The following is a 26,360-nucleotide window of genomic DNA, read 5'->3' as shown; positions in this document are numbered from 1 at the left end:
GAAGAAGCAGAGCTAGGAGTTTTTCTTTTAAAGTTGGGTGCAGTTATTTGGATAAGCAAACAATGTCTAAATATTATAAAGCATGTGTATTCTTATTTGAATCTTGGTATGCTTTAGGTATTTCTTGCAGATATTTGCAGTAATCCAGTGTGAAACCTTGCCCCTGTGCCTGCAGCGCACTTCTTTGCAGGAACACTGGATCCTGGGAGGAGTGAGGGTCCAAGCTTCAATTTCAGATCCACCAGTCAGCAAGGAGGCACAGGATACAGAGGCCAGGAGGGCACAGGCAAGAGGCTCCTAGAATCATAGAGGGCAGAGGTGGGAAGTCCTGTGTTCTCAGTTGCAGCTCAAGATCTGCACAGACAGCAGGGCAGCACAGCACGCAAAGGAGAGCACCCATACTAGCTCCTTTTCAGGTATTTATAAATGAACCAAGGTGGTATTTCATAGCCAGAGAGCCCAGTGCATGAGCACAGACACCAGGGGAGGAAGTTTTCAGCCTGCATGCGATTATTTTACAATGAGGCCACAGCATCAGGTCACTAGCATGGTGATTGACTCGGCACTTTTGGAAAGTAAAAGGGCAACTTTGGCACTGGGTAGGGGGGAACCAGGTGATGGAACTTGTGACAAATGGGTTTGTTATTTTTATAAAGGAAACCCCAACCTGTGAATTAACTGTGTTGACTTTGCGTTCCTTTTTTTTTTTGCAGAGTACTCTCGCTATTTGCATTCACATCTTGACACTCCAGTGACTGAATATAATATTGATTCTGATCTGCCTGGAAACTTTAAAGATCACTGGGCAAAAAATCTCCCCTTTTTAATAGAAGATTATGAGGAACAGCCAGGACTACAACCTCACATAAAGTAAATACTTGGTTATAAAGAGAATATACTTAGATTTGTTTATGAAAACAGTGTTTTTTCCAAGGTAAAAAAAGAATAAGGTTAGGTGTCCATAGCAGCACTTTCAGGGTCAATTGAACCCAAATGAACCTAGCCCATTGAACCCGCCAAACTCTGTATACCTGTACATCGTTTTTGCCCAGCATTGCAGAAGGCATTTTTGTTTTAAAAATGTACTAAAAACTCCTTTGCTGAAAGAACCAAAACACCGTAAAACATTGATGGCAGCACAACTGCAAATAAATTACTTGAAAGCAAGCTCTCGCTGAATACCCTCAGAGATCCATGATAGATCCCTTGTGTAGCTAACATTTGGCTGATGGTTTCTGAAAAGGCAAATATTTTATATGGGATCCAACTTTATAATGTTTAGGTCATGATTTCCTTGAATTGTCTAGTCATCCCAACAGTTTTAGAAAAAATAAGTAGAAAATATATTCAATTAGTTTTTAGTAGCGTTTAATCGATTTACTTTTATATTCTATAGAGATGTTTTGCCTCATAATTTTGAAAGCTACAAACCAGAAATACAGGAACTTGTATGTGTAGCAGATCGCCTGGGAGCTTTAATGCAGTATGAAACATTGGGATTTCTTCCAAATAGGAGAATTCACAGAGGTACAGTATGATGACACTTATTACATGTAGGATAAGATGCCTTGTATTTTGACAGGAGTCTTTATTTTTACCATTATACAATAATGCTAAACACTTGCATGTCCAAGAATGGTTAGTCAGCCTGCTCGCTCAAGTAGACAACTGCAGAGCCGACGTAGGTCATTGACTGATCTGAGCTTTGTAGTGGGAAGTATGGGCTGTTGAGGGGCAGAGGTTGAAAAATACTGTAGCTCACAGCACTCGGACAATACGATGGAGTGTGCATGTCATCCTGATCCTGAGCTAACCCCATGTCCTACCCTCCATTGGGCTGGGTCAATGTAAACCTACTTTACCTAGTGGTCAGTTACAAATGTTCATTATTGTTGTATACTTGTTTGGGTACTGTACTCACACCTGATTGCCTTACCTGAAATTGTAAGTAACATGTAATCTTGTATATTGTAAAACCAAAAAAAATATTGAAAAGAAAAATACTGTAGCTTTAAAAAAAAAAAAATGATCCTTAAAGTGGTTGCGAAGGCAGAAGGTTTTTTACTTTTCTGCATTCTATACAGTAAGCTGAAAAGACTTTTGGCATGCAGCTCTCCCCTAGCCCAGTCTAAATACATACCTTAGTTCTTTGCTCCAACTGCTGTCATTCACATCCAGTGATGAGGGAGCAGGGGGCGGGCCCAAGCCCTGCTCTGTGTGTCCTATGGGCACATGGATCTGGAGTGAAAACGCCTGAGTGCCTCCATAGCAAGCGGCCTTGCCAGCTACCTGTTCTTGTACCCTTGTTTGACCCTTGCCTGAACCAGCCCCTGCCTGTTATTGACCACTTTTCCTGCCTGCCGCCTGAACCGGCCCCTGCCTGTTTTTGCCCACTTTTTCTGCCTGCTGTCTGGGCTGACCACTTGATCTATAATGCTGGTTTTTGAGTAAATTTATTTGGAAGCTCAATAAGTCACTAAACTCTATCACAAATGCTTAAATAATACTTCTTGCTCTCATTCTCTTAAATTATTATTTGCATCAGAGAAAGATTGTTTGTTATAGTGGCAAAGGTAACAGGATATTGATGACAGTCGTAATAAAGAAAGCTGTAAAAGAAATGTATACATTTTTTTTTTTTTTTTGATAGAGGAAAGATGAAAGAGTTTAAGGCCGTTCAAGCTACTAAAGATAAGCGGTGTGGTTATATTTTCAGTAAAATAACGTTTTGATGTACACACCTGTACATTTGGAAAAGTGACCCGTGCCATTTCTTCTGACATCCTATTCAACACTACCCATGCATAGAAGTTGTTGTTGGCCCTTTTGCCTCCATCTATCATGTCACCGCTTTCTAGCAATCCATAAAGCATTACAGTAGCATATCTGTGTAAAGTTGACTTTGCCTTCAGAAGTCTTATCTACAAGGTGTGTGTGTGTGTATGTGTCATATATATATATATATATACACACACACACAAGTCTGTACGAATACAGTCTTCCTTTTCCTGTATGGCTGCATGTTTGAGGGGAAAACGTTTATAGTTGTCGGTTTTTTATTGTCTGTTTCTGGCTACAGTATCCAAGACATGTCTTGTATGGGAAGTTTTTTAATTAAATTGGACTCTTCAATGGCATTTATACAATATTTCTCTTTCCTGAGCTTGGTATCAAGAGAGACTTTTAATAAATGTTCTGTCCTAATACCTATCTTGGGGTTTATGACAGGGTCAGCTAGGCACAGGCCTTAGCAGATCTCTTAAGCATCTAATATTTAAGCCTCTGGGACTTGTGCAGAATCTCTTAATGTCTATCAAGAGCATCAAGATCCTCCAATTACTGGAAGTAAATGGCTACTTGGGAACTCCTCCAAATGTCTCAAGATCATGTATTCAAGAAACGTGAGAAGATCATCTTGGACAACACCACTTCAGCAGCTTACGTAAACCAAGGAGCGGAAACACAAAGTTAATTGTTGCAAGAGTTGACAGCGGATTTGTTTCTGGGAAGAGGAGCATACTCCTTGAAATTATAACACCTAAAGAGGAAGAATGGAAAGGTCTAGGCAGATGTCATAAGCTAGAATTTGGATCCATATAAGGATGTCTAGACATTTTTCCAAAATGTTGTGTCTTGCTGGATCCTTTTCTAGGATCACAACTGGACGGACCCCTCAGAGGTGTTGGACATCAATCGAAGATAGGACTTCAAGTACATGTTCTACTGTAATATTAAGTTTATACAGGATCTTTCAAAATGTTCAGCTAATGTATATATTGCCCATCATTGTTTAATATGTCATTGTTTCTTATTTGGTAATAAAAAAAAAAGCAAGAAATTGTATTAAACAAGAAAGGTAGGAGTTTGCGCAGGCATTTGTATTCCCCATTCTTGCTATCCTACCCAGATTATTAAAGAAGATTTCCGAGAACTAGGAGAAGTTTACCAATATTGCTTCATGGTGATGCAGGAGAGCATAGTTCACACAGCTGAAGCATTTGTCAGTGATGAGGCTGATTCGCCTTGCTGAGATCAATTTGTCTTCTAGCGCAAAGCATTTCCGTTTTTGAGAGATCAATAGCAGGCATCCCCCCAAATTTTGTGTTTTTTAAATTTTTTAATTTTCTTCCAGCAGGTTTCTGTTTTTTCTGATTTATTTATTTTATTATTTATTTATTTTTTCAAACTAGTGGATCAGGCAGTTTTTAATAGCAGCTACAATCTAGTCTCCATTCCAAATGTCCTCAGTACAGCTTTATCTGGGTTCTAAAGTCATTACATATTGAACCTTTTGACACTCTCACAGGAATATACCATATCAAGTTTCTTACCATCAAGAAAGCTTTCCTTTTTATTTTGCCATCTAGGCATGTTTGATACATCCAGGCCTTTTGCAATCAATCCTTACAGTTTTCAGATAAACTTGTATTATCCTTGCATTTGTTAAAGCCGATCTCCACCCAAAAGGGGAAGTTTCGCTTTTAGCACTCCTCCCCCACAAAGTATGCCACATTTGCCATGTCATTTTTTTGAGGGGGGGGCATGCAATGATAGGTACCGAATTTTGACAGGTACTTGCTCCCACTTCCGCTCAAGCTGCGGTTCTCCACTCCCCAGCTGCAAGCCGCCACAACTGGATGTCCACACTTGCAATGCCGGCGCAATGGAGAGGCGAGGAAGAGAAGTGAGTGCTTCGGACGGCCGCGCCGCTGGACTGTGGAATAGGTTAGTGTGTGTTTATTAAAAGTCAGCAGCTACAATTTTTGTAGCTGCTGACTTTTATTAAAACACAAAAATGAGTGGAACTCCGTTTTAACTACAGTTGCCCTAGATTTCCATCACTCACAGGTCATCCTGCCTTCTTTCAATGCTAACGCTTCAAAAAGGGGAGGAGAAATCTTTGCAAATTTGCTTAGCGGAGATGTCCATCTCAGTATTTATATTGTAAGTCACAAGGCCTTGGAGAATGGACAGGAATAACCTAGTGCAGTGCCAAGAAAAAAACTAAGAGCATAAAGCATTAAAGATTACTATAGTGAGATGATTATTTGAGCCATCGTTCTCATTTATTTGGCCATTAGGAAGACTTCCCCTTGAGTGCCTGAAGGTTTATTCGACCAGATCAATAGCTGCTAGGACCGAAGGATCATTTTTTATTTTTTTTTTCCCCCCTTTACAATCTTAATCTTAAACTACGTGTTTGTGCTACTTTTAAAGCATGTGTCGCCACGAGTAAGTCCTGAAATTGGCTTTCTTTTATTATGTTTCCTTGCAGCAATGGGTTTGGCTGCTCTTGAAGTCATGCAGGCAGTGCTGAGGTCTTGGACAAACTCAAAAGTGCGAATTAATGGGAAAACCAGACTAATGCAGTGGAGAGATATGTTTGACATTGCAGTTAAATGGAGAAGGTAACTTTTTATTTATTTTTTTAATTGTGAAGTACTATTTGTTCTTTCCTTTTGAAATAAGCTAGTGCTAGAAAAACTTAGATTTATCAGATTACGTCCTTTTACTATTAAATTAGGTTTATCACTTTAAAATTTACATGAATAAGAGCACAGATCAGTAATGCAAAATCGCATTATTTTGGGTAAAATACTGCCTCTTTCTGTCAGTGAATACAATCTGCTGATCCCCCACCACCTCTTATCCTTGGCTGTCCAAATGACCTGGTCTCCATGGTCAACAAGTTATTACTGTAGATCATCCATTGATTTCATTCAGTATTAGGATGAGACAGTCTGCTGCAATGTACATGGATTACAAACTATAGATTTTTTTTTGTTTTGGGGCAGGACGTCACTATGCATATTTTTAATAATTGACACTGGAATCTACCATAATAAATCTGCCAGTAGAACCCAGTTTTCTCCAGAGTATCTTTAGTTTGCTGTTTTCACTACTCTGCCAGTGTATTTGAGGTCCCATAATGTTTTTACATAGAAGGGCTTCACAGAAGAGATTTCAGATGCAGTACAATATTGTACATGTTCAATAGTTTTCCGCTCAAAAATTAATTATTATATACTGGTGTTACAATATGCTTGCTTTTTTGATAGGATTGCAGATCCTGATCAGTCTGTTCTATGGTTAGATGAAATGCCAGCTCAGAGTCTCATCAGGGGCTTCAACAATCACATCAACCTCATCAGGTAACTGCTACAAGGGAAGATACAATGGGTCAAAAGGAGCATCATAGTGCATGAAGAGCTTCTGTGCATACAGTTGTTTTGTAGAGATGTATACATTTGCATCATAATATATATCTTATATACTCGAGTATAAGCCGACCCGAATATAAGCCGAGGCACCTAATTTTACCACCAAAAAAATGGGAAAATGTATTGCCTTAAGTATAAGCCTAGGGTGTCCATCTGCATGTCTCACTGTGCCCATGCCTTACTGTGCCTAAGACTAGACTTACGTTTAACATGGGAGTATATAGAAGGTGTCCCAGGCTTTGAAAAATCGGTGCTCCCCCCCAGGCCGTAGGTCCCCCAAACTTTGCACACTTGTAGAGGAGAACTGTGGCTAAATGCGTGCCAAAATTCGGGTTCAGGGGACCTACAGCCGGCCGGTACCAGGTCCCCAAATTTACCGCAGAAATTACTGTTTAACATGGGAGTCTATGGAAGGGATGCCTGACTTTGAAAAATCGTTGCTCCCCGGCTGTAGGTCCCCCGGACAACAAACTTTGCACACTTATAAAGGAAGAGTGGGGCTTTATGTGTGCCAATATGGCCAGTACCGGGTCCCCGAAGCCTGGGAGATTAGGCACAAAAAGATGACTCGAGTATAAGCCAAGGTGGGCATTTTCAGCACACAAAAAATGTGCTGAAAAATTTGGCTTATACGCGAGTATATATGGTAAATGTCAAAGCAGTGCTATAGATCTAACAAATATTGTGCAAAAAAATTGCAATATGAGAGAGCAAAAAAAGTGCAATATGAAACCGCAAACTATAAAGTGCAATATGAGACAGCAAGTATTACACATGCATGTTCCAATATGAAACATCAAAATAAAGTGCCAAAAAGGTGCAATATGAAACGGTGTTCAATGAACTGTGGATATACATCCAACACTTAGTTGTGCATAAAATAATGGCTAATGTGCGAACAGACACAGTGCATATATAAATCCACCATGTTTAGGAGAGGTAATTTTAATGCAAGATGTCGTCATTTGCTTTTGCATGCCTTTCATACTTCGGGTTTATTGTTTATTTATATTTGTGCTAGTAACTATTATCCAAGTAAACGGAAGTCTTAAATATTTTTGTGTATGTATTTTGCAGAGGTCAGGTAATCAACATGCGATACGTGGAATATTTTGACAAGATTTTAAGCTTTATAAAGGAAAGAATTCTTATATTTCACAGGTAAAGTGTGTATTATTTTTTTATCGCAATTTAGATTCATTTTATCACACTCTTAATATATAGGTTTTATGTGACATGCTACAGTCTTAATATCAACCATTTAAGGTATAACTAAAGGCAAATCTTTTTTTTTTTTTTTTTTTTTTGTGCCACTGTTAGGTAAATTCATCCTTTTCTTTGTCCTGTTTGCCATGATCATCGAAAGTGAAAGGAAATCCTACATTTTCGGTTGTCCCTAGGAAAGTAATAGAGGGAAAATGGAGACTTTCTTGTAACTTTCCCTTACTCTATCCTAAATGAAAGAAAAAAGTTTTGCCTTTAGTTGTACTTTAACCACTTCAGCCCCCAAAAGGTTTTCCCCCTTAATGACGAGGCCATTTTTTGCGATACGGCACTGCGTCAGTTTAACTGCCGATTGCGCGGTCGTGCGACGTTGTACCCAAACATAATTGACATGCTTTTTTTCCCCACAAAAATGGGTTAAATGTGTTCCCTCATGAGTTTCTAACTGGGGGGGTGGGCGTGGGACTGACTGAAGGAGGAGACATATCGTTCGTAATTACTAGGAACAGTAGATCTGTTTCTTCTCTCCCGTCCGAATGAGGATTTGTGTGTTTACATTCATAAATCCCTGTCCTGGCTCTCGTGCCCGCGGTCGCGGCTCAGACAGCGACACACATTTAACCCATTGAGTGCCTCCCCCCCAAGTGGTAACCCCTTCCTTGCCACTGACATTTATACAGTAATCTGTGGCTATTTTTAGCTCTGACCACTGTATAAATGTCAATGCTCCCAAAAAAGTGTTCGATCTGTCCACCTCAATGTCACAGTTCCGCTAAAAATTGCAGTTCGCTGCCATTGCTTATAAAAATAATTAAAACATTCCATACATCTATTCGCTAATTTGTAGACGCTATAACGTTTTGTGCAAACCAATTAATATATGCTTATTGCGATTTTTTTTTTACCTACCAAAAATATGTAGAATAATACATATCAGCCTAAACTGATGAAGAAATTTTAGTTGTTTGTTGTGTGTGTGTGTGTTTGTTTTTTGTTTGTTTTTTATAGCACAGGTGATCAAAAAGCTCTATTTGTGGGGGGAAAATACATAAATTTTGTTTGGGTACAGCGTTTCACAACCACACAATTCTCAGTTAAAGCGGCGCAGTGCCGTATCTCAAAAAATGGTCTGCTCATTAACTGTTTGCCGACCAGCCGCCGCAGTTCTACGGCGGCAGGTCAGCTCTCCTGCACGAGAGCCCGTAGCTCTATGTCAGCAGGCGAAGCGGCCACTAGGGGCGCGCACGCCCCCCCCCGCTCGCTCCTGACTCCCGCACCCGGCGGTCGTGATCACCGCCGGGCACCCGCGATCGCTCGTTACAGAGCGAGAACCGGGAGCTGTGTGTATTTCTCCTGTCAGGGGAGAAATGCCTGACCGTCTGTTCATATTATTATTATTATTATTATTATTATTATTATACAGGATTTATATAGCGCCGACAGTTTGCGCAGCGCTTTATACAATGTATGAACAGCGATCAGTCATTTGCCCCAGTCAGTCCCTCCCCCCCTTCAGTTAGAACACACCCAGGGAACATACTTAACCCCTTCCCCACTCCCTAGTGTTAACCCCTTCCCTGCCAGTGGCATTTTTATAGTAATCAATGCATTTTTATAGCACTGATCGCTATAAAAATGCCAATGGTCTCAAAAATGTGTCCGAAGTGTCCACCATAATGTCGCAGTACCGAAAAAAAATCGCTGATCCCCGCCATTACTAGTAAAAAAAATATATATTAATAGAAATGCCATAAAACTACCCCCTATTTTGTAAACGCTATAACTTTTGCGCAAACCAATCAATAAACGCTTATTGCGATTTTTTTTTTTTTATGAAAAATATGTAGAAGAATACGTATCGGCCTAAACTGAGGAAAAAAATATTTTTTTTTATATATTTTTGGGGGATATTTATTATAGTAAAAAATATTCATTTTTTTTCAAAATTGTCGCTCTATTTTTGTTTATAGCGCAAAAACTAAAAACCGCAGAGGTGATCAAATACCACCAAAAGAAAGCTCTATTTGTGGGAAAAAAAGGACGCCAATTTTGTTTCGGAGCCACGTCGCACGACCGCACAATTGTCAGTTAAAGCGACGCAGTGCCGAATCGCAAAAAGTGCTCTGGTCTTTGACCAGCAATATGGTCCGGGGGTTAAGTGGTTAAGGAAACGGATCCTTCCGGGCCTGAAGAGGTTAAGTGTGTGTTGCTCATTTAATTGTACTTAAAAATAAAATAAAATAAATGACTGCCCAAATTGGACAGATGATGGAATGGGGCTTAGGGAATAACTGAAATGTGAAAATAAATGTTATAAAGTCCACTGTAAAGGCAGCATCTGGATAATAGCGGAGCGCTGGTTGGGAATAGCAGTTAAGGCAGGCCATAGATTATGTGATTTACTTTCCTGTAACCATGGGGTGCAGGACAGAAAACCTATCAATTTCCCCATCAACACAGTCAGTGTTTGGTGGGGGCAACAGACTTGCTAGCTGGATCACCACATGAAAATAGAATGAAAGTAAGCCTAAAAGGGGTTTGTGCACATAATTTTGGTACTAATCCTTAAAGGAAAATGTCCTTGTAATGTGACCCTGTCACTGCAAGGTTAATGCTCACAAGATTGAGACTGGCTACCAAGGGTTTCATTCACATACCTAGACCAGGCATGTCCAAAGTCCAGCCCGCGGGCCAATCGGTTATTTGGACATGTGTATCTTTTGTGGCCCCGACGATCTTCCGGTGCCACAAAAGATGCATATGCTGGCTACCGTGGATGGGACAGGGAGGAGGCGTGACTAGTGCCGTACATACAAGAGGAAGATTTCCTGTTTATGGGCGGCCTCTGTAATAGGAAGTCTTGTCTCCTGCGCTGCCATTGGACGACTGTCCATCAAAGGAGGCGGGACTTTCTATTAAAGAGGCTGCCAAGAAAACAGGAGATTCTCCTGTATGTAATCTTTTGGGGCTCGTCCTGTCCCCTCCAAGGCTGCAGATGGATGGGCATCAATCAGGCTGCACTCCCGGCAATGGCGGGTGCTGCATTCCTGGCAGTGGTGGGTCTGCAGATGGGCACTGACCCTTATTTTGCTTCACAGTTCTTTTTATTTAAAGTTTTTTTTTTTTTTTTTTTTTTCTTAAAACTTCCCTCTTAAAATGAAGGCGCGTGTTATATGCCAATAAATACGGTATATCCAAATAATAAGTCTGAACTCATCTCTTTACTCACACACAGTGACAAAGGCAAGAGAATTCTTGTTGGGCCGTGTATTGTTGCTCGAACTAACACACTTGGACTGAATTTTAATGGTTCAAGGAATGTGAGGCAAAATGGTCGGCCCTCACGCATTTTTTCTTCGTCAAATCTGGTCCTCTTTGAAAAAAGTTTGAACACCCCTGACAGGGCCGCCATCAGGGGGGTACAGGCAGTACACCTGTAAGGGGCCCGGAGGTCCCCAGGGGCCCGGATGGCAACCCCCTTTAAAATAGGGGCCCCAGATGGCAACCCCCCTTTTTTTCCTTTTTTTTTTTTAATGTATATATTTTTAGTTTATTTTTTATTAACCACTTAAGCCCCGGACCAATATGCTGCCAAATGCCCAAAGGCGTTTTTACAATTCGGCACTGCGTCGCATTAACAGACAATTGTGCGGTCGTGCGACATGGCTCCCAAACAAAATTTGCGTCCTTTTCTTCCCACAAATAGAGCTTTCTTTTGATGGTATTTGATTGCCTCTGCGATTTTTATTTAGAGCGGACATCACTTCCTCTGCCAGTGTTTACATTACACAGGCAGAGGAAGTCACACGGCGGGGGGTTGCTGGATTGGCTGGGAGCGATCATGAGGGGGCCGACAAAAATGAACAGCCGCCCCCTCATCACGGATCGCTCCCGGAGGTTAGACGCCCGCCGCATTTGGCGGGGGGGGTCCCGATCGGACCCCTGACCCGCAAGAAGGCAGGGACGTACATGTACGCCCATATGCCTGTACGTGCCATTCTGTGGACGTACATATACATGCGGCGGGCGTTAAGTGGTTAAAGGGCCAAGAGGTCCCCAGGGCCCTGGATGGCAACCCCCTTTGTTTATAAAAAATATATAAACATTTATAAAAAAAAAAAAAAAAGTTTATTTTTATTTTTATTTTTTTATATATTATTTATTTTTATTTTTTTGTTGCGGATGGCAACCCCCCTTTTTTGTAATTTCTTTTTATAAAAAAAAAAATTATTAAAGGGCCCAGAGGTCCCCAGGGCCCCAGATGGCAACCCCCCCTTTTTTTTATATATATAGTTTTCTTTATTTCTTCTTTTTTCTTTTTTTTCTTCACTTCTCAATTCGCGGCAGCCCCCCCCCCCCCCCCCCGGTTCTCTGCTCCAGGGGGCCCTGACCCCTGACTTCGACCGATCAGAAAAATATTAATGCATATATGTGGAGATTGGGCTCTGACGCATACATTTTTTAATCTTGAGAATAATCACCTGACTGTGTAATATTAATAAACTGAGGATTGCGCACAAAGTTGAGGTGGATTTGTGTGCTGGGGCAAGTTGCAAGTAAGACCAATTTTGTTTTCCAGGACAAAGTGACAATCCAGCTCCAATATTTAACGCATATATAGAAATATTTACATTTGCCTTATGACATTGTAGCTTGGGTCACAGGACATCCAAAGTCTGTTTGCTGTCTGACATGACAGCAATTGTTTGGTTTTAGATAACTTCTTGACGCTAGCGTCAGTCTCAGAGTAGGTAATGATAAACAAGGAGGTAAATATAAGTATTTTGTAAGAATGACTGCCGAATTATAATCAGATTCTTACATAATCCAATCATAACTTAAACTGGCCTTGGATATTAGAAGACAGTTGGACATGCCTGCATGAACAAGCAACAGGAGGAGAATTTTTCATCCTTCTGGAAAAGAAATTCCATAAACACAAATGATCAGATTACCTTTTGTGTGCATGTTTAGTGTTATAAAATAGAGAGCAGGAAGAGCTATCTGGCAGATGGCCTCATCTCAGGGAAAAACATAGCTAAATGTTCTTTTCCCCAGTCAGCCTAGGATATCTGTGGCAATCTGCTGGTACCCCTTGACTTGAGACTTTTTAATACTAAATTCTAGTCTGTCACCATTTGGGGTTGCAGCCTATTGGTTTAGCACCCCGGGTCTAGATCACTTAGGTTCTGGCTACCAATCATAACTGCTGAGCCTGTTGTTTTCAGTCACCTGTGAAATAAGAGGATCTAAAAGGCTGCCCCCATTAAAAAATACAAACTAGGAAGATAAACAAGGTTTTTCAGTATATGAACAGAAACAATGAGACTTTGCTTATGTAAAGTTAATTTAGTTAAAGATTAACTGCGGGCACGAAAACTTTCATTCAAATAGATTTCTCATTAGCGACAGAGTATTTCAGTCCCCTTTTGTGTGCTCTAATGCCTTTACAAACCCATATATTACCAAGTAAATGTAACAGTAAAATCATCACTATGTGCTTTTGTATACATGTGACGCTGTGCAGAGAACAGAGCTTCGGGTGGGACCCAGCAGCTCCATCCACTACATGCTGCAAGATGGGGAGGGGACAAGACCAGTCACCCTGCATACAGATGATAGAAAGCCATCAGCTAGATCTTCCGCAATGAACAAGTTTATTAATCCAGGTGTAGTAGAAATTAATACAGGGCTTACGCATTTCGGAATGTAGCCTTTATCATGGCCATAAAATACTCAGAATAACCACATATTAATAAACATATACAGATACAAACCCTGCCCCTACCAACACAGCTGTGGTAATTAAATGAGCCAATTGTGTTCAGCCCAGAAAAGCAGACTGGCTGCTGGGGGAGAAAAAGAAGAAAAAAGACAACAAAAAATGCAAAAACAAAACTGTATTTGTTCAATACTTTAAGAATAAAATCAAGACGGCATCGACTAAGATGCAGGAAAAAGCTGCAGGTGAGAAAATACAAGTGAAACGTCACAAAAGTGTAATTTCACAAAGGGCGCTCCAATTTAAAAAAAACATACATACAGACAATACACTACAGGGGTTAAGTGGGTTCTTTGTCAACAGGAGGTAACTCTTATGCATGGCAGAATTCAATATGCGATAACGCAGGTTCATACGTAAAAAAAATTGGTGTATTTAATGTGTGTGTTCTCCTGCACAAGGAGAAAGGGCAGCAGTGACTGGTCTTAATACAGGAGGCTTATGCACAGGGGAAAAGTTACACACTGGATCTGGAAAAAATACACAAAGCACATAAAAATTCAAGTAAGAATACACATGCCTCCTGTAATTACTCAATATTTGCTGATCTCGGAAAATCCAGCTTTAACACCATATATACAAAAAAATAAAAAAAAGGTAAACCACTATAACTATCTTTGACAGTTTGGGTTATAGCTCAGGATATGTGCTGATTAGAAATATACACTGTAGTTTCCTTTTTAAATATACAAGAGTAATGTTTTGTAATGTAATAAGCCGCCTTGTATCTTTGTATAGCTGAATGTCTGTCTAGTACTCTTTCAGCCCTTATTACTGAGCCAGTCTTCATTGTCTTGGCTCTTCTGTCTTTTTTTTTGTTTTACAGACCCTTAGTTGTCTAGTGTACATTAATTCTGGTGGTTGTAAACATATATGTTCTTGGAAATTGTTATCCTTGAAAGTCCCTGAATTTTTCACAAATGCCATAAATTCCCTTTTAGTCATGTGAGATCAAACTATTTCCATCTGTTTTGTTGCAGTGTTATTCAACCTTTTAAAGATTATGTATATTGAAACTCGACAATATTTTTTCCTTGTAGTGTAAGGGAAGGCTTTACTATCGGAGCCACAGGTAGTAGTAAAACCTGACTGGGGTTCTAATCCTTCCCAACTCCTAGTCAAAAAAGAAAAGTGCAAGGGTCAATAATACCAAATATTGGTTTAATTTGTTGTTTTTTTTTTTCTTCTTCTATATTTTATGAAGATGTTTTATATACACACAACATTTTTAGGCATTCTTTACTGCAAAGAAAGATGATTATTCACATTTTCCATAGTGCACACAACTACATAATGCATGCAATGTAATTGTATTGCCCCTACTATAAAGTCAAATCATTTTTACCTTAATGCATTCTCTATACTACTTGTTAATCCTTGTAGACCTGGATCACTGAAAACTTTTAAAGCAGGTTTTTAGTAGAATCACTAAGAGCCTATTGCTGCAGCAGGGTGCCAAGTTGGCAAGTTAACAGGTTTATTCCAAAGAGAGGTTTATTCTATAGACTGGGTGTTAAAGGTGTTTTGTTCACTTAACCTCCCTGGCGGTATGATTCTGTCAGAAAAAAGGTGCTGAAAGCGGTACCATTATTTGCAAGGAAATTTGGCGTTTTATATTGTAGGTCTGTCATTTTTAGGAATAACTCACTTAAATCTGACCAAACAAGATTCTAATAGGCATCCCGGGTATGACATTTTTTTAAAAACAAAATTATAAATTATAATATAATAAATAATTATAAATAATTATAACAAATAATAATATAATTATAATAAAAATTATTCAATAATGTAATCAAATTAAAATCACTGAAATTTGCTCAGTTGCAGAATTGTTGCTGTCATTATTTTTTTTTTTTATGACGAATTTCCCCACAAATCGCTATCGCACAATTCTGCAAGTGATTATAATTTATTATCGCTGTTTTTTAGCTGATCTAAAACTATTTTTGACATAAAGGGACACTTTTGGTTGCTATGGACAATCTACAGTTTGCAGGGAGAAAGAAACGTTTTTATTATATAAAATGACATGCATGACACAGGACAGACCACTAGGGACAGGGGGTGTGTGTTTTTTTTACATACAGTACTGTAATCTATAAGATTACAGTATACTGTATGTAAAGTGTTTGTTTACGTTTTTGAATTTGGCGCCGTTCTCCGTCCCCGTGCGTCGTAACGTCGCAGGGAACGGAGATCGGCGTCACACGGAAGCACTATGTGAATCGAGCGAGGTCCCGCTCGCTCACACAGCGCGGTGGCATCGCTGGATCCAGGGACAAGGTAAGTAAAAAGTGCCTGTGGATTCAGCGAGGCGAGCCCGAGACTGACTCGGGGTTACCGATCGTAGCAGGAAAATCAAACCCCGAGTCAGTCTCGGGAAGACCGCCAGGGAGGTTAAGGTTGCTTTTGCATCGCTAGTATATGAGAATTTTTTTATGTGCTTGAAGCAGGTCAAATGCATGAATAAATTCTGAATGATTTCAGAAGTGTTTCAAATTTTGATGTCAAGATGATATCATTGACACAAGTCCAGCGTCTCTCAACATAGGACCCAATTTTTTTTCACCAGCTATCAGTTTGACATTAAATTCTATGCTTTAAAGCAGCGGTCTCTAAACTGCGGCCTGGAGGCCTGATATGGCCCTTTGCTTGCCTTTATCTGGCCCTTGGGGCACTATTCTATCCACTGACGTCAACAATGGGGCATCATTCCTGTTGCCGATAACCAACAAAGGGGCACTATGCCTCCTGTTGACATCAGTGATGAGGCACCATCCCTCCCACTGACGCCAATGATGGAACATGATTCGTTCCATTGACACCAACGATGGGGCATAGTTCCTTCTAGGGTTGTCCCGATACCGATACTAGTATCGGTATCGGGACCGATACTGAGCATTTGCGCGAGTACTTGTACTTGCGCAAATGCTCCCGATGCTTCACCCGATACTTTTTTTTCTAGAGAGCGAGTGGAGAGGGGGTGGTGAGGGAGCGGACCGGAGCAGAGCAGTCCTGAAAAAGAAAGCCAAGCCCTCCCCCCGCCGCCTAGTTGATCAGCGCGGGGAACATTACAGCTTTCATTTGAATAGCTGTGTGTTCCCCGCCGCGCCTTATATATAGCCCCTCCCCCTTGTCCGGGCACTTTGATTGGATGGGTAATCTGTCTATCAAAGTGCCCGGACAAGGGGGAGGGGCTATATATGACGAGGAACACACAGCTATTCAAATGAAAGCTGTAATGTTCCCCGCACTGATCAACTAGGCGATGGCGGGGGGAGGGCTTGGCTTTCTCTGTGGGGACACATGGCTGCATTTGTGGGGGCACATTTAAAAAAAAAGTATCGGTAATCGGTATCGGCAAGTGCAAGAAAAAAAGTATCAGTACTTGTACTCGGTCCTAAAAAAGTGGTATCGGGACAACCCTAGTTCCTTCCATTGATACCAATGATGGGGCACTTTGTCTCCAACCGACACCAACAATGGGATACTTTTCCTTCCACTGACACAAGGAAAGGGCACAATTCCTCCTACTGACCCCAATGATGGGGCAGAATTTCTTCCATTGACACAAACGATGGGGCAATATTCGTACTACTGTCACCAGGGATGTGACACTAGTCCTTCCACTGACACAAAAGATAGGGCATTGTTTACTCCAACTGAATGCCAGGACATTTTTTACTCCCACATGCCCTAATCTGGAGCCCCTAAAGTCTAAAGGACAAGTAAACAAAGTTTGGAGACCCTTGCTTTAAAGCAAGATCAGGCTGGTAAATGGTAGCATCAAGCATGATGCATTGTGGATAGTAATGACCAGGTTTGTCCAGTTCTAGTGTCAGGGCCGGAAAATGAGGATTGTATGCAATGGGAGTGATCTGTGTACTTTGTTTCTTGAACAGTGCCAACAATCCAAGAGGTATATTGGATGTCAAAGAGGCATTGGAGAAGGTTCAAAAGGTAGAAGATCTTTTACCAATAATGAAGGTAAGATTCTTTTAGTGTATATACAGCTCACATTTGAAATGTTTACAGTGAGTTTTGTGAAGCCAGAAAAATTCAACCCTAGGTTTACAAACACAATATTAATGAAGGAAATCCAGCCATGGGTTTTACAAATGCAGTGATATTGAGGGAAACCGATCTTTAATAATGTTTAGCTGAAAACAGTCGATAATAAAATTATGCACATTTCTTGGCTACCCTTGTAACAACAATCTTCATAAAGTATGCTAGCAAACCCCAAAAGTTAATTTATGTTGCCAATCTTTATTTGTTTGGCGTGTTAATAAAACAAAGTCAAAGTGATTTTTTTTTTTAACTGGCACTCTATTATTCTGCTACAGTAGTGTTGCAACCTAATGTATACATTTTTATTAGATGATTTGGCAACATTTTAAGTTGCATCGTGGGATAAAAATAAATATTTTAATATCATTTGAGTGCCATCATTAGTTTTCTGCCTATTTAGTGTTTTTCATTTTGTGATGCATACTTTGGCCTAGCACCAATGAGCAGATTGCCTTGCAACAAATTGTGTTGCTGCCTAATTTCAGCTTTGCCCAGCTCCGCCTACGAGGATATACAAGGCAATAATGATTTTCTTAACGACATATACATAATTTTCATGTTCATCCCATAAATTGATAATACTTATATCTTACTTTTTGAAAGCAGTTAAACAGCAAAACAAGAGATGGGTTCACAGTGAACACAAAAGTTCCCAGCCTCAAAGATCAAGGGAAAGAATATGATGGATTCACAATAACTATAACAGGAGATAAGTAAGAGAAACATTTCTGTATCTGAACCTCCTTTTTATTATCTTCTTAGAGGCATTCATTTTTTTTCTTTCCAGTAAGCCATTTAGTATTTTACTTTTTTACAATAAAGACTGAACAAGTAACGGAGGCCTGTTTACTCCTGATTGGTCTCTGTGCGCTAATGTACATCCATGTTGTTAAGTTTATTATGTCCTAACCCTGTGCTGTAAGATGTGAGTGCACTGCTAGTTTTAAGTAAGAGAGTATTTTTGTCTTGTATAAATTAATGCTATGAACTTTATATATTAAGTCTTCTGTTGTTTACATGCTATTTCCTTGAATTGTTTTGCAAACAATTGTAGGTAGGTGTAGCTGGCTACAGAGGTACTCTACATACATATACAGTAATGGTGAGATAATGGTGTCAATAAATCTGGCCATTGTAGCGCTACGCCCAGAGGAGCCACTTGATTCTGTACTCTGCCTCTCAGTCCCTCTGGCACACTTGGCAATGTTCGTGCAAACACTACCAATGAAAGACACACGTTCGAGTAAAACGCAGAAATAGTCTTTACTGTAAATGTTTTTAGAAACTTATGTAAAGGTTGGTTTTAAAAACAAACAAACGTGTCATACTTTCCTCCTCTGTGCAGTTGGTTTTGCACAGCGTGGCCCCGATCCTTCTCTTCTGGGGTTCCTCAGCTGCGCTTCTGGCTCCTCCTTCTCGAGTGCCCCAGGTTGGAGAGCCGCTCTACCTCGGGAGAACTTGTGACTATTGACAGACAGCAGGACGTGGCCCGCCCCTGGCTCCCGCTTCATTGGATTTTATTGACGGCAACTGGAGCCAATGGCTGTGTTGCTATCCAATCAGGACCCGAGACACCGGTTGGAGCTGGTGTGCTCGTCCCCGTTGCTGGAAAGATCAGGTTCAGGTAAGTAAAAGGGGGGGCTCCGGGGGCTGTTGCATCACAGGGGTTGTAAACCTTGATTTACAACCCCTGTGATGCAACAGCCCCCTGGAGCCCCTTTTAAGATGGTAACAGTAGCAATATAGCTGAACAGTAGACAAATATACCTCAAATAGGTCAACAGTAAACTATTGTCTGGGAGTCCAAAGCAATAGAACTCTATAGTACTATCTGGCTGCTTTCAGGGGACGCCTCAAAATGAGCAGAGGCAAACACTCTAACAATTGACCAATCACAAAATGGCACCACTACTTAAATTTGGCTCTGATTCCAGGCAGGAGGAGAGCAGAGGCATGACTCTGTTGGACCTCTCCCTCCTGCCCCCTGACACCACAGGCCTAGATACCTGTAAATACTGTACCTAATGCAGCATTCAACAACGCAACTCCCAAGTTCAGATTCCCCCGCTTATACACTACATATACCGAGCTTTGGGTATGTGTGTGTGCCCGTATGTCACCAATAACTTCAGTACCTTAGAAGAAGAAGGTGTTGAATCTTTAGCTAGCCACTTTAGTTGGTGCACTTGGAAATCCTGTTTATTAGAGTGAAAATGCAGAATGCTGGCAGCATCTGGGTAGCAAGTCAAACACTTTAACTGCTTAACAGGATGCAAGTGTGACTCGGGCCCTACAGGTGTAGGCAAAAATAGGCAACGTTGTCTGCATGCAGTGTCTCTATATCCCTTGTAAAATGAGCCTACTCACCAATCCTGCGGACAATGTCCAAAGTGTCCTGGAACAGGCAGGCTCTTCAGGTAGCCAGATTTGTCTACCTCACAACCGGAATGCTTCACGCCATCTGTAAAGCTGCGCCTGTAGAATGCACCTGGGATCCCCCTCTCAGGCAGGATGTCCCCCTGACGGGCCATGGATGCTTTAAAAAGAACAGTACACTGACCTGGGAGGCAGCACCTCTCCCCAGGTCAAATCTTCTTTCTTGCCCTTTGGCATCTGCTCGGCTCCCAGGCAGCCCTTTGGTATCTTTTACTTCTCTGCCCACCAGAGCATGCTTGGGTGTGTAGTTCTGCCCCTTTAGGACTGCTATTGGGCTGTTTGTGTTGTGGACAACATGTCCCAAAATCCCTTTCTGCTACTGGCGTTCTGCAGCTCTGCTCGCCATTGGCTCTCTCCTCCTGCCAAGCAGGGGAGGGAATAGAACGAGTGGCCATCTCTCTTCTGTGAGTGCCGCTTGCTCAGTGTAATGCGAGGAGGAGAGGGTGGCGGAGGTTTCCCCCACAGGAGCTAATGGCCTTCTCTCCCTTTCGAGAGCCTGTGTCATCCAGGAGGCAGCCGGAGGGTAGTGTGGAGCCACGGGGCACCCACTACACCATTTTATTTAAGAAAAAAAAGATTTAGCATGTTAGTTTCCTAATTATATGGATTCACTATAGATATCATGATCTCTTATCCTGTTGTGTTGCTTCACTGGAAAAGTACACTGAACATACTGACGTGTACAATATTACTGCTACTTGATTTTTGTGCATCATAGGGCCAACTAGATGCGTATAATAGTGATGCAATGCTATTTTATGTGCTCGATGCCAAAAGCCTATTGCTCTACATGCTATTCTGAATTATCCTTCAGACAAAGGTATAAGGGGTGGGCAGTATGAACTGTGCCTTGCTGTAACGTGTAATTATGCAATTGATGCATTATACTAGATTGATCTTCATTTTCAGGTGGCCTTAAAAATAAGATTACGTTTGAAAGATCTGATCATCAAACGGTCTTTCTTTAACCACCTCAAGCCTGGACACTGTGCCCAAATGAAATTTTTATTTTTTTGAGACAGATCTTTCTTTTGGTGGTATTTAATCACCATCTTGTTTTTTTGTTTTTTTTTTTACTTTAAAAACAAAAAAATACAGAAATAAAAAAAAAAAAAAAAACTTTTTTTTGCAAAAACTTATAGCAAAAGCTAACAATCTTCATAAAATTAGGCCAAAATGTATTCTGCCCAATACATTTTTTTTTTATAGTATGGCGTTGATCAGAATGCTGGTTTGGCATATGGCGGTGATCAGGACATTGGTATGGCAGTGTTACCATGAGCCAGTGGTAACACTGGGACAGGTGACAGTGGCTGGCTGCACTCTTTGTAGTATGCTGGGGGCAGTGATAAGGTTCTCTCTGCTCTCACAGCTGATCTCTGTCAGAGCAGAGAGAACCGATGTTTACAGTGCTGTGATTGGACACAGCAAACAACCACATTACCATTGTGTCTGGGTGATCAAATAGTCTTTTACCATGTGATTGCTGTGTCCTGGGGACACACCAATATCCAGGCTCCTGGGTTCACACTCCTGTGAGCCACACAGGAGCTTCCGGTGCAGACTGGCATACAGGTACATTAACCTGCATCAAGGCTGCTTCCTGTCCACCGTTTATAGGCTGTGGGCGGATGGTAAGTACAATTTGTCATATCTACCAATAACTAATTAGGGGAAACGTCTGCCTAAGTGGATAAATAGTATATGCATTATTTAGGTTGGCCCTCACATCACAAAATTGTTAACCTATTTCAGATTTTTCTAGATTTATCAGCATGTACAGTATATATGCAAGAATAGGACCATTATGAAAGGCTGGGAAAAATCCTTTTTATATTCTTCTAAGATTGGTCAGCTTGTACAGTCTACACTTGCCGGTAGAAACGGTCTCCCAGTCAAAATTGGCGAGGTCAAAAAATGTGTATGACCATTTTAACACCAACCACTCCCATGAAGCAACATTAAATGGTGACGGTACATAGAGCTGGGCCTAAAGGCCCATATGCTATTAATTTGTGAGAAAATAAAAACACTTTAATGGAGAAGTACAGCCTAAGCTAATTTGTCTGTACTTCTCCTGTGGATCGCAGGCGTGCAGTTCATTTTGCACCCCTGTGACCCATTTTCAACAAAGAGCGGGCTGAAGTCCGCTCTCCGCTGACCTCAGCCGGTCAAGGCTCGGACATCATCACAACCATAGTCAGGATCTGCCAAGATCCTTGGACCGACACCTGGCTCAGCCTCTCAGTTCTGCCCCCCTCCACAGCTCAGTGCTCCAGTGAGTGCGGGGGGGGGGGGCAGAGAGCTGCTGAGCTGGGTGTCGGTCCAAGGATCTTGGCGGATCCTGACTATGGTTTTTGCTCGGGGAGCTGTGAGAACTTAGCGATTGGCAGTGTTCAATCACTCGTTTCATAATGTAGAGCTGCTGGGGGACTGATGCTGCATCCACCTAGGTAAGTATGAATCCAAAAAAAAACATACATTGCTTTTAAAGCTTTGTGTTATATACAAAGTTGCATTAAGACAGCCAAAAAGGCATCAACAAAGCAAAGCACCTATGTAGTAAAAGTACTTGAAATGTGATTTTAAAAGGGCAAAAGACTTGTAAAGTTCATTTTTATTTTTTTACAAAATGTCTTGTATCTGGCACAGTGTTTATTTGAAGTAAACTGGATTTTTTTTATAAAATATTGTGTGCATTTATGGCTAAAAGATCATTGTATTTGTCTAAATTCAATCCAAATGCAATACTTTGGGGCGTATTTATAAAGCGGTGAATTTTTCAGAAGCTTTTTTGAAAAATAGATGCAACAACATTATTATTACCCATTTACATTGGTTCTGTCCTATGCAGATCAAGGAGTTCAGCTCTTATCTGCATACAATTGAAGCAACCTTACAAATAAAACTAAACAAATCTAGTTCACCCCTTAATAACCCTGTTAGACATGGACACATTTGATACCCTTCCATGAAAAAAACTAAAATTTTCTCTGAAATAACAGGAAACTGACCAAAGTAATTGACATCCATCATTGTTCCATACTAGAAGAAGAAGTTAAGGGCTAAGTTCACATTTTCTTAAAAATAAGATATTAAATGCACATAATTTTTTACACCCTGCAAAGCATTTCAACCACGATCATTCTTCATTCACACCTGCGCAATTTTAATTGGCAACGGAATTACAGCAAAACGTGGTTTCGGAACTTCCTTTAGGTATGCGTCCCACGGTTTTGTTTGAGAAATAATGGCATCACAAAGGAGTCCCGTGCTTTTCCACGATTCTGAATCGCGACAATTCCACCCACGATTCAAATTGCCCAGGTGTGAATGAAGCATCAACAGAGTGTGGGCAATTGCTTTTATAGTAATATGTTACACCCTAAATATGAGTGTAATATGTTACAAAAGATGAATTTTATCCTTTAACCACTTCAATACCAGGCACTTACGCCTCTTCCTGCCCAGGACAGCTTTCAGTGTTGTCACAGTTTGAATGACAACTGCGCGGTCATGCAACGCTGTACCCAAACTAAATTTTTATCATTTTCTTTCCACAAAGAGAGCTTTCTTTTGGTGGTATTTGATCACCTCTGCGGTTTTAATTTTTTGCTAAACAAACTAAAAAAAACAACCTTTTTGAATGTATTTTTTTTTTAGTTTGTCATAAAATTTTGTTTTCCCCTTCACTGACGGGCACTGATATGTAGAATTGATTGGCACTGATAGGCGGCACTGATGAGCAGCAATGGTGATGAGGTACTGACTGGTGTTGCTGCTAGGCAGTGATTGGCACTTGTGGTGGGCAGTGATTGGCATTGTGGCGGGCAATTGCATACTTCATTATTGGGGCACTTATGGGCAGGTGATTTGTACATTGGAGGAGGCTGTGCTGATAATCAATGTGCTGATTATCAGCACAGACCCCCCCCTGACAGGGAGAGCCGCCGATCAGCTCTTCCTGTCAGCGTGAACCGAGAAATGCCTTTTACCGGCACTTCCTAGTTCACGCAATGATCAGCTGTGATTGGTCACAGTTGATCATGTGGTAAGACTCTGACAGAGGCTTCTTATCCCGATCGGAGATGCGGGGTGTCAGACACAGCACCGTGATGCTGGACGTCAATAGACGTCCAGTCAGGATAACAGAACCACTTACCGGACGTCAATTTGCTATTGACCAGGCAGGAAGTGGTTAAACTAACCGGTCTTAATATAGGCACCACACTGGCCATGAGCCAATCTAGTGGGACTAGTCATTAAAGAGGAGCTCCAGTCTCCTTGGTAAAAAAAAGTCCACATCTACAAAAACTGTAGCTGCTGACTTTTTATCGCCACTAGCCTGTCCCACAATCCAGAGCTATGCTCACCCCAGCTGTTTTCACCTCTCGTCTTCTGTCCCTGGCACCAGCACCTTCACTGTGGGCACCAGGCTGTGACAGCTTGCGACTTCATAGCCGGGTGTCCACTGCAAATGCGCAATGTGCATTATGAATGGTCCTGCAGTCTTCTGGGACCTGCCAAAATTGGGGTCCCTGCCCCCCCCCCCCCCCAAAGTACCATTTCAAAAACAGGAGTGGGGGAGGAGGCCTTGAAGTGGAACTTATTCTTTTGGGTGAAGTTCTGCTATAAAGAGTATAGACACATACAGCGCTGTTAATCCCCGCCCCAGCCTGCATACAGAGGTTTGACTGACTGCAGCAGGAGCCTATGGCTTCCACAGCTGTCTGTGTCTCCTGCGAGACCAGGGAGTGAAGAAGTGCTGCAGCCAGAACAGAGGCCAGGTAAGTGTTTGTTTAGGGACAGAGGAGAGGAGAGTAGGTAGTGGAGCCTTTTTTTACCTTAATGCATACAGTGCATCAATGTAAAAAAAGTTTGACTTTAGAAGCAATTGAAAGGAGCCTGTGTCTAGTACTGTACTCCAAGAAAAGGATTTTACAGGCAAAAATCCTTTTTTCTCTTTCGTTCATAGACGGACACAGCCTTCATTGACCTTAGGGTTATGCTTCTTCCTACCAGGAGAGTAGGAAGAAGCATAACCCTAAGGTCAATGAAGGCTGTGTCCGTCTATGAACTCAGAGAAATGGATTTTACGGTGAGTACAAAAATCCTTTTTTCTCTTTCGTTCATAGACGGACACAGCCTTCATTGACCTTAGGGTTATGCTTCTTCCTACTCTCCTGGTAGGAAGAAGCATAACCCTAAGGTCAATGAAGGCTGTGTCCGTCTATGAACTCAGAGAAATGGATTTTACGGTGAGTACAAAAATCCTTTTTTTTCACACTTTCTTTGCTTTACTTTATATTATAACATACCAAAGACATGCAGATATGTATTTCTTTTAATATAATATTTTTTAAGGAAGAACAAAGCACTGTTTTAATGAGCTGTAAGGATACTCGCACATTTTCCACACGTGTTTGTGTATATATGATGTATAAATAGGAATGAATGTGTGTAAATTAAATATTCACTCACTGACCACTTTATTTAGTTGCACCTTGCTAGTACCAGGTCGGACCCCCTTTTTGCCTTCAAACTGCCTTAAGGCTGCTTTCACATTGGGCAGTGGAGGTGCGGTGACGGTATAGCCTTCGGGCTTTCACACTGAAGCCTGCAGGGCATGATTTTTTCATGCCGTATAGCAGCGCTATTTTTAGCGCTGTACCGCATGAAAAACGCCTCAATGTGAAAGGGGCCTAATTCTTCCTGGCATAGATTCAACAAGGTATTGTAAACATTCCTCAAAGATTTTGGTCCATATTGACATGATAGCATCACACAGTTGCTGCAGATTTGTCGGCTGCACATCCATAATCCCATTCTACCACATCCCAAAGGTGCTCTATTGGATTGAAATCTGGCGACTGTTGAGGCCATTGGAGTACAGTGACCTAATTGTCATGTTCAAGAAACCAGTTTGAGATGATTTGAGCTTTGTGGCATGGTGCATTATCCTGCTGGAAGTAGCCATTAGAAGATGGGTACACTGTAGTCAGGGATGGTCAGTAACAATACTCAGGTAGGCCGTGGCATTTAAACAATGCTCAATTGGTACTAAGGGGCCCAAAGTGTGCCAAAAAAAAATTCCCCACACCAATACACCACCAGCCTAAACTGTTGATACAAAGCAGGATGGATCCATGCTTTCATGTTGTCTACGCCAAATTCTGACCATAACATCTGAATGTCGCAACTGAAGTTGAGACTCATCAGACAAGGCAACGTTTTTCCAATCTTTTGTTGTCCAATTTTGGGGAGTCTGTGTGAATTGTGCCCTGTTTTTAGCTGACAGGAGTGGCACCCGGTGTGGTCTTCTACTGCTGTAGCCCATCTGCTTCAGCGTTCGATATGTTGTGCATTCAGAAATGGTATTTTGCATACCATGGTTGTTTAACGTGTGATTATTTGAGTTACTGTTGCCTTTCTATCCTCTCAGACCATTCTCCTCTGACATCAACGCATTTTAGTGCACACAACTACCACTCATTGGATATTTTCTCTTTTTCAAACCATTCTTGGTTGTGTGTAAAAATCCCAGTAGATCAGCAGTTTTTGAAATACTCAGACCAGCCCGTCAGGCACCAACAACCATGCCACATTTAAAGTCACTTAAATGC

The 26,360-nt window shown here is 41.2% G+C and overlaps 1 protein-coding gene across 2 annotated transcripts in view; it reads left to right on the top strand.

Annotated features, from left to right (window-relative positions):
• TTC13 (tetratricopeptide repeat domain 13) overlaps positions 1-26,360 on the top strand; it is a 165,094-nt gene that overhangs the window by 108,488 nt on the left and 30,246 nt on the right. The window contains exons 12-18 of one of the 2 annotated variants that reach the window (XM_040350838.1): positions 714-870; positions 1,397-1,527; positions 5,276-5,408; positions 6,060-6,152; positions 7,299-7,382; positions 17,133-17,217; positions 17,905-18,014. In XM_040350838.1, coding sequence (XP_040206772.1) covers positions 714-870; positions 1,397-1,527; positions 5,276-5,408; positions 6,060-6,152; positions 7,299-7,382; positions 17,133-17,217; positions 17,905-18,014 — 793 coding nt within the window. The remainder of the gene's footprint in view (positions 1-713; positions 871-1,396; positions 1,528-5,275; positions 5,409-6,059; positions 6,153-7,298; positions 7,383-17,132; positions 17,218-17,904; positions 18,015-26,360) is intronic. The other variant, XM_040350839.1, reaches the window with a different exon arrangement.

This window comes from Rana temporaria, chromosome 4, assembly GCF_905171775.1.
Source record: "Rana temporaria chromosome 4, aRanTem1.1, whole genome shotgun sequence".
NCBI lineage: Eukaryota > Metazoa > Chordata > Amphibia > Anura > Ranidae > Rana > Rana temporaria.
Note: the sequence above shows the minus strand (reverse complement) of the source record. Positions and strands in the feature narration are given on the sequence as shown.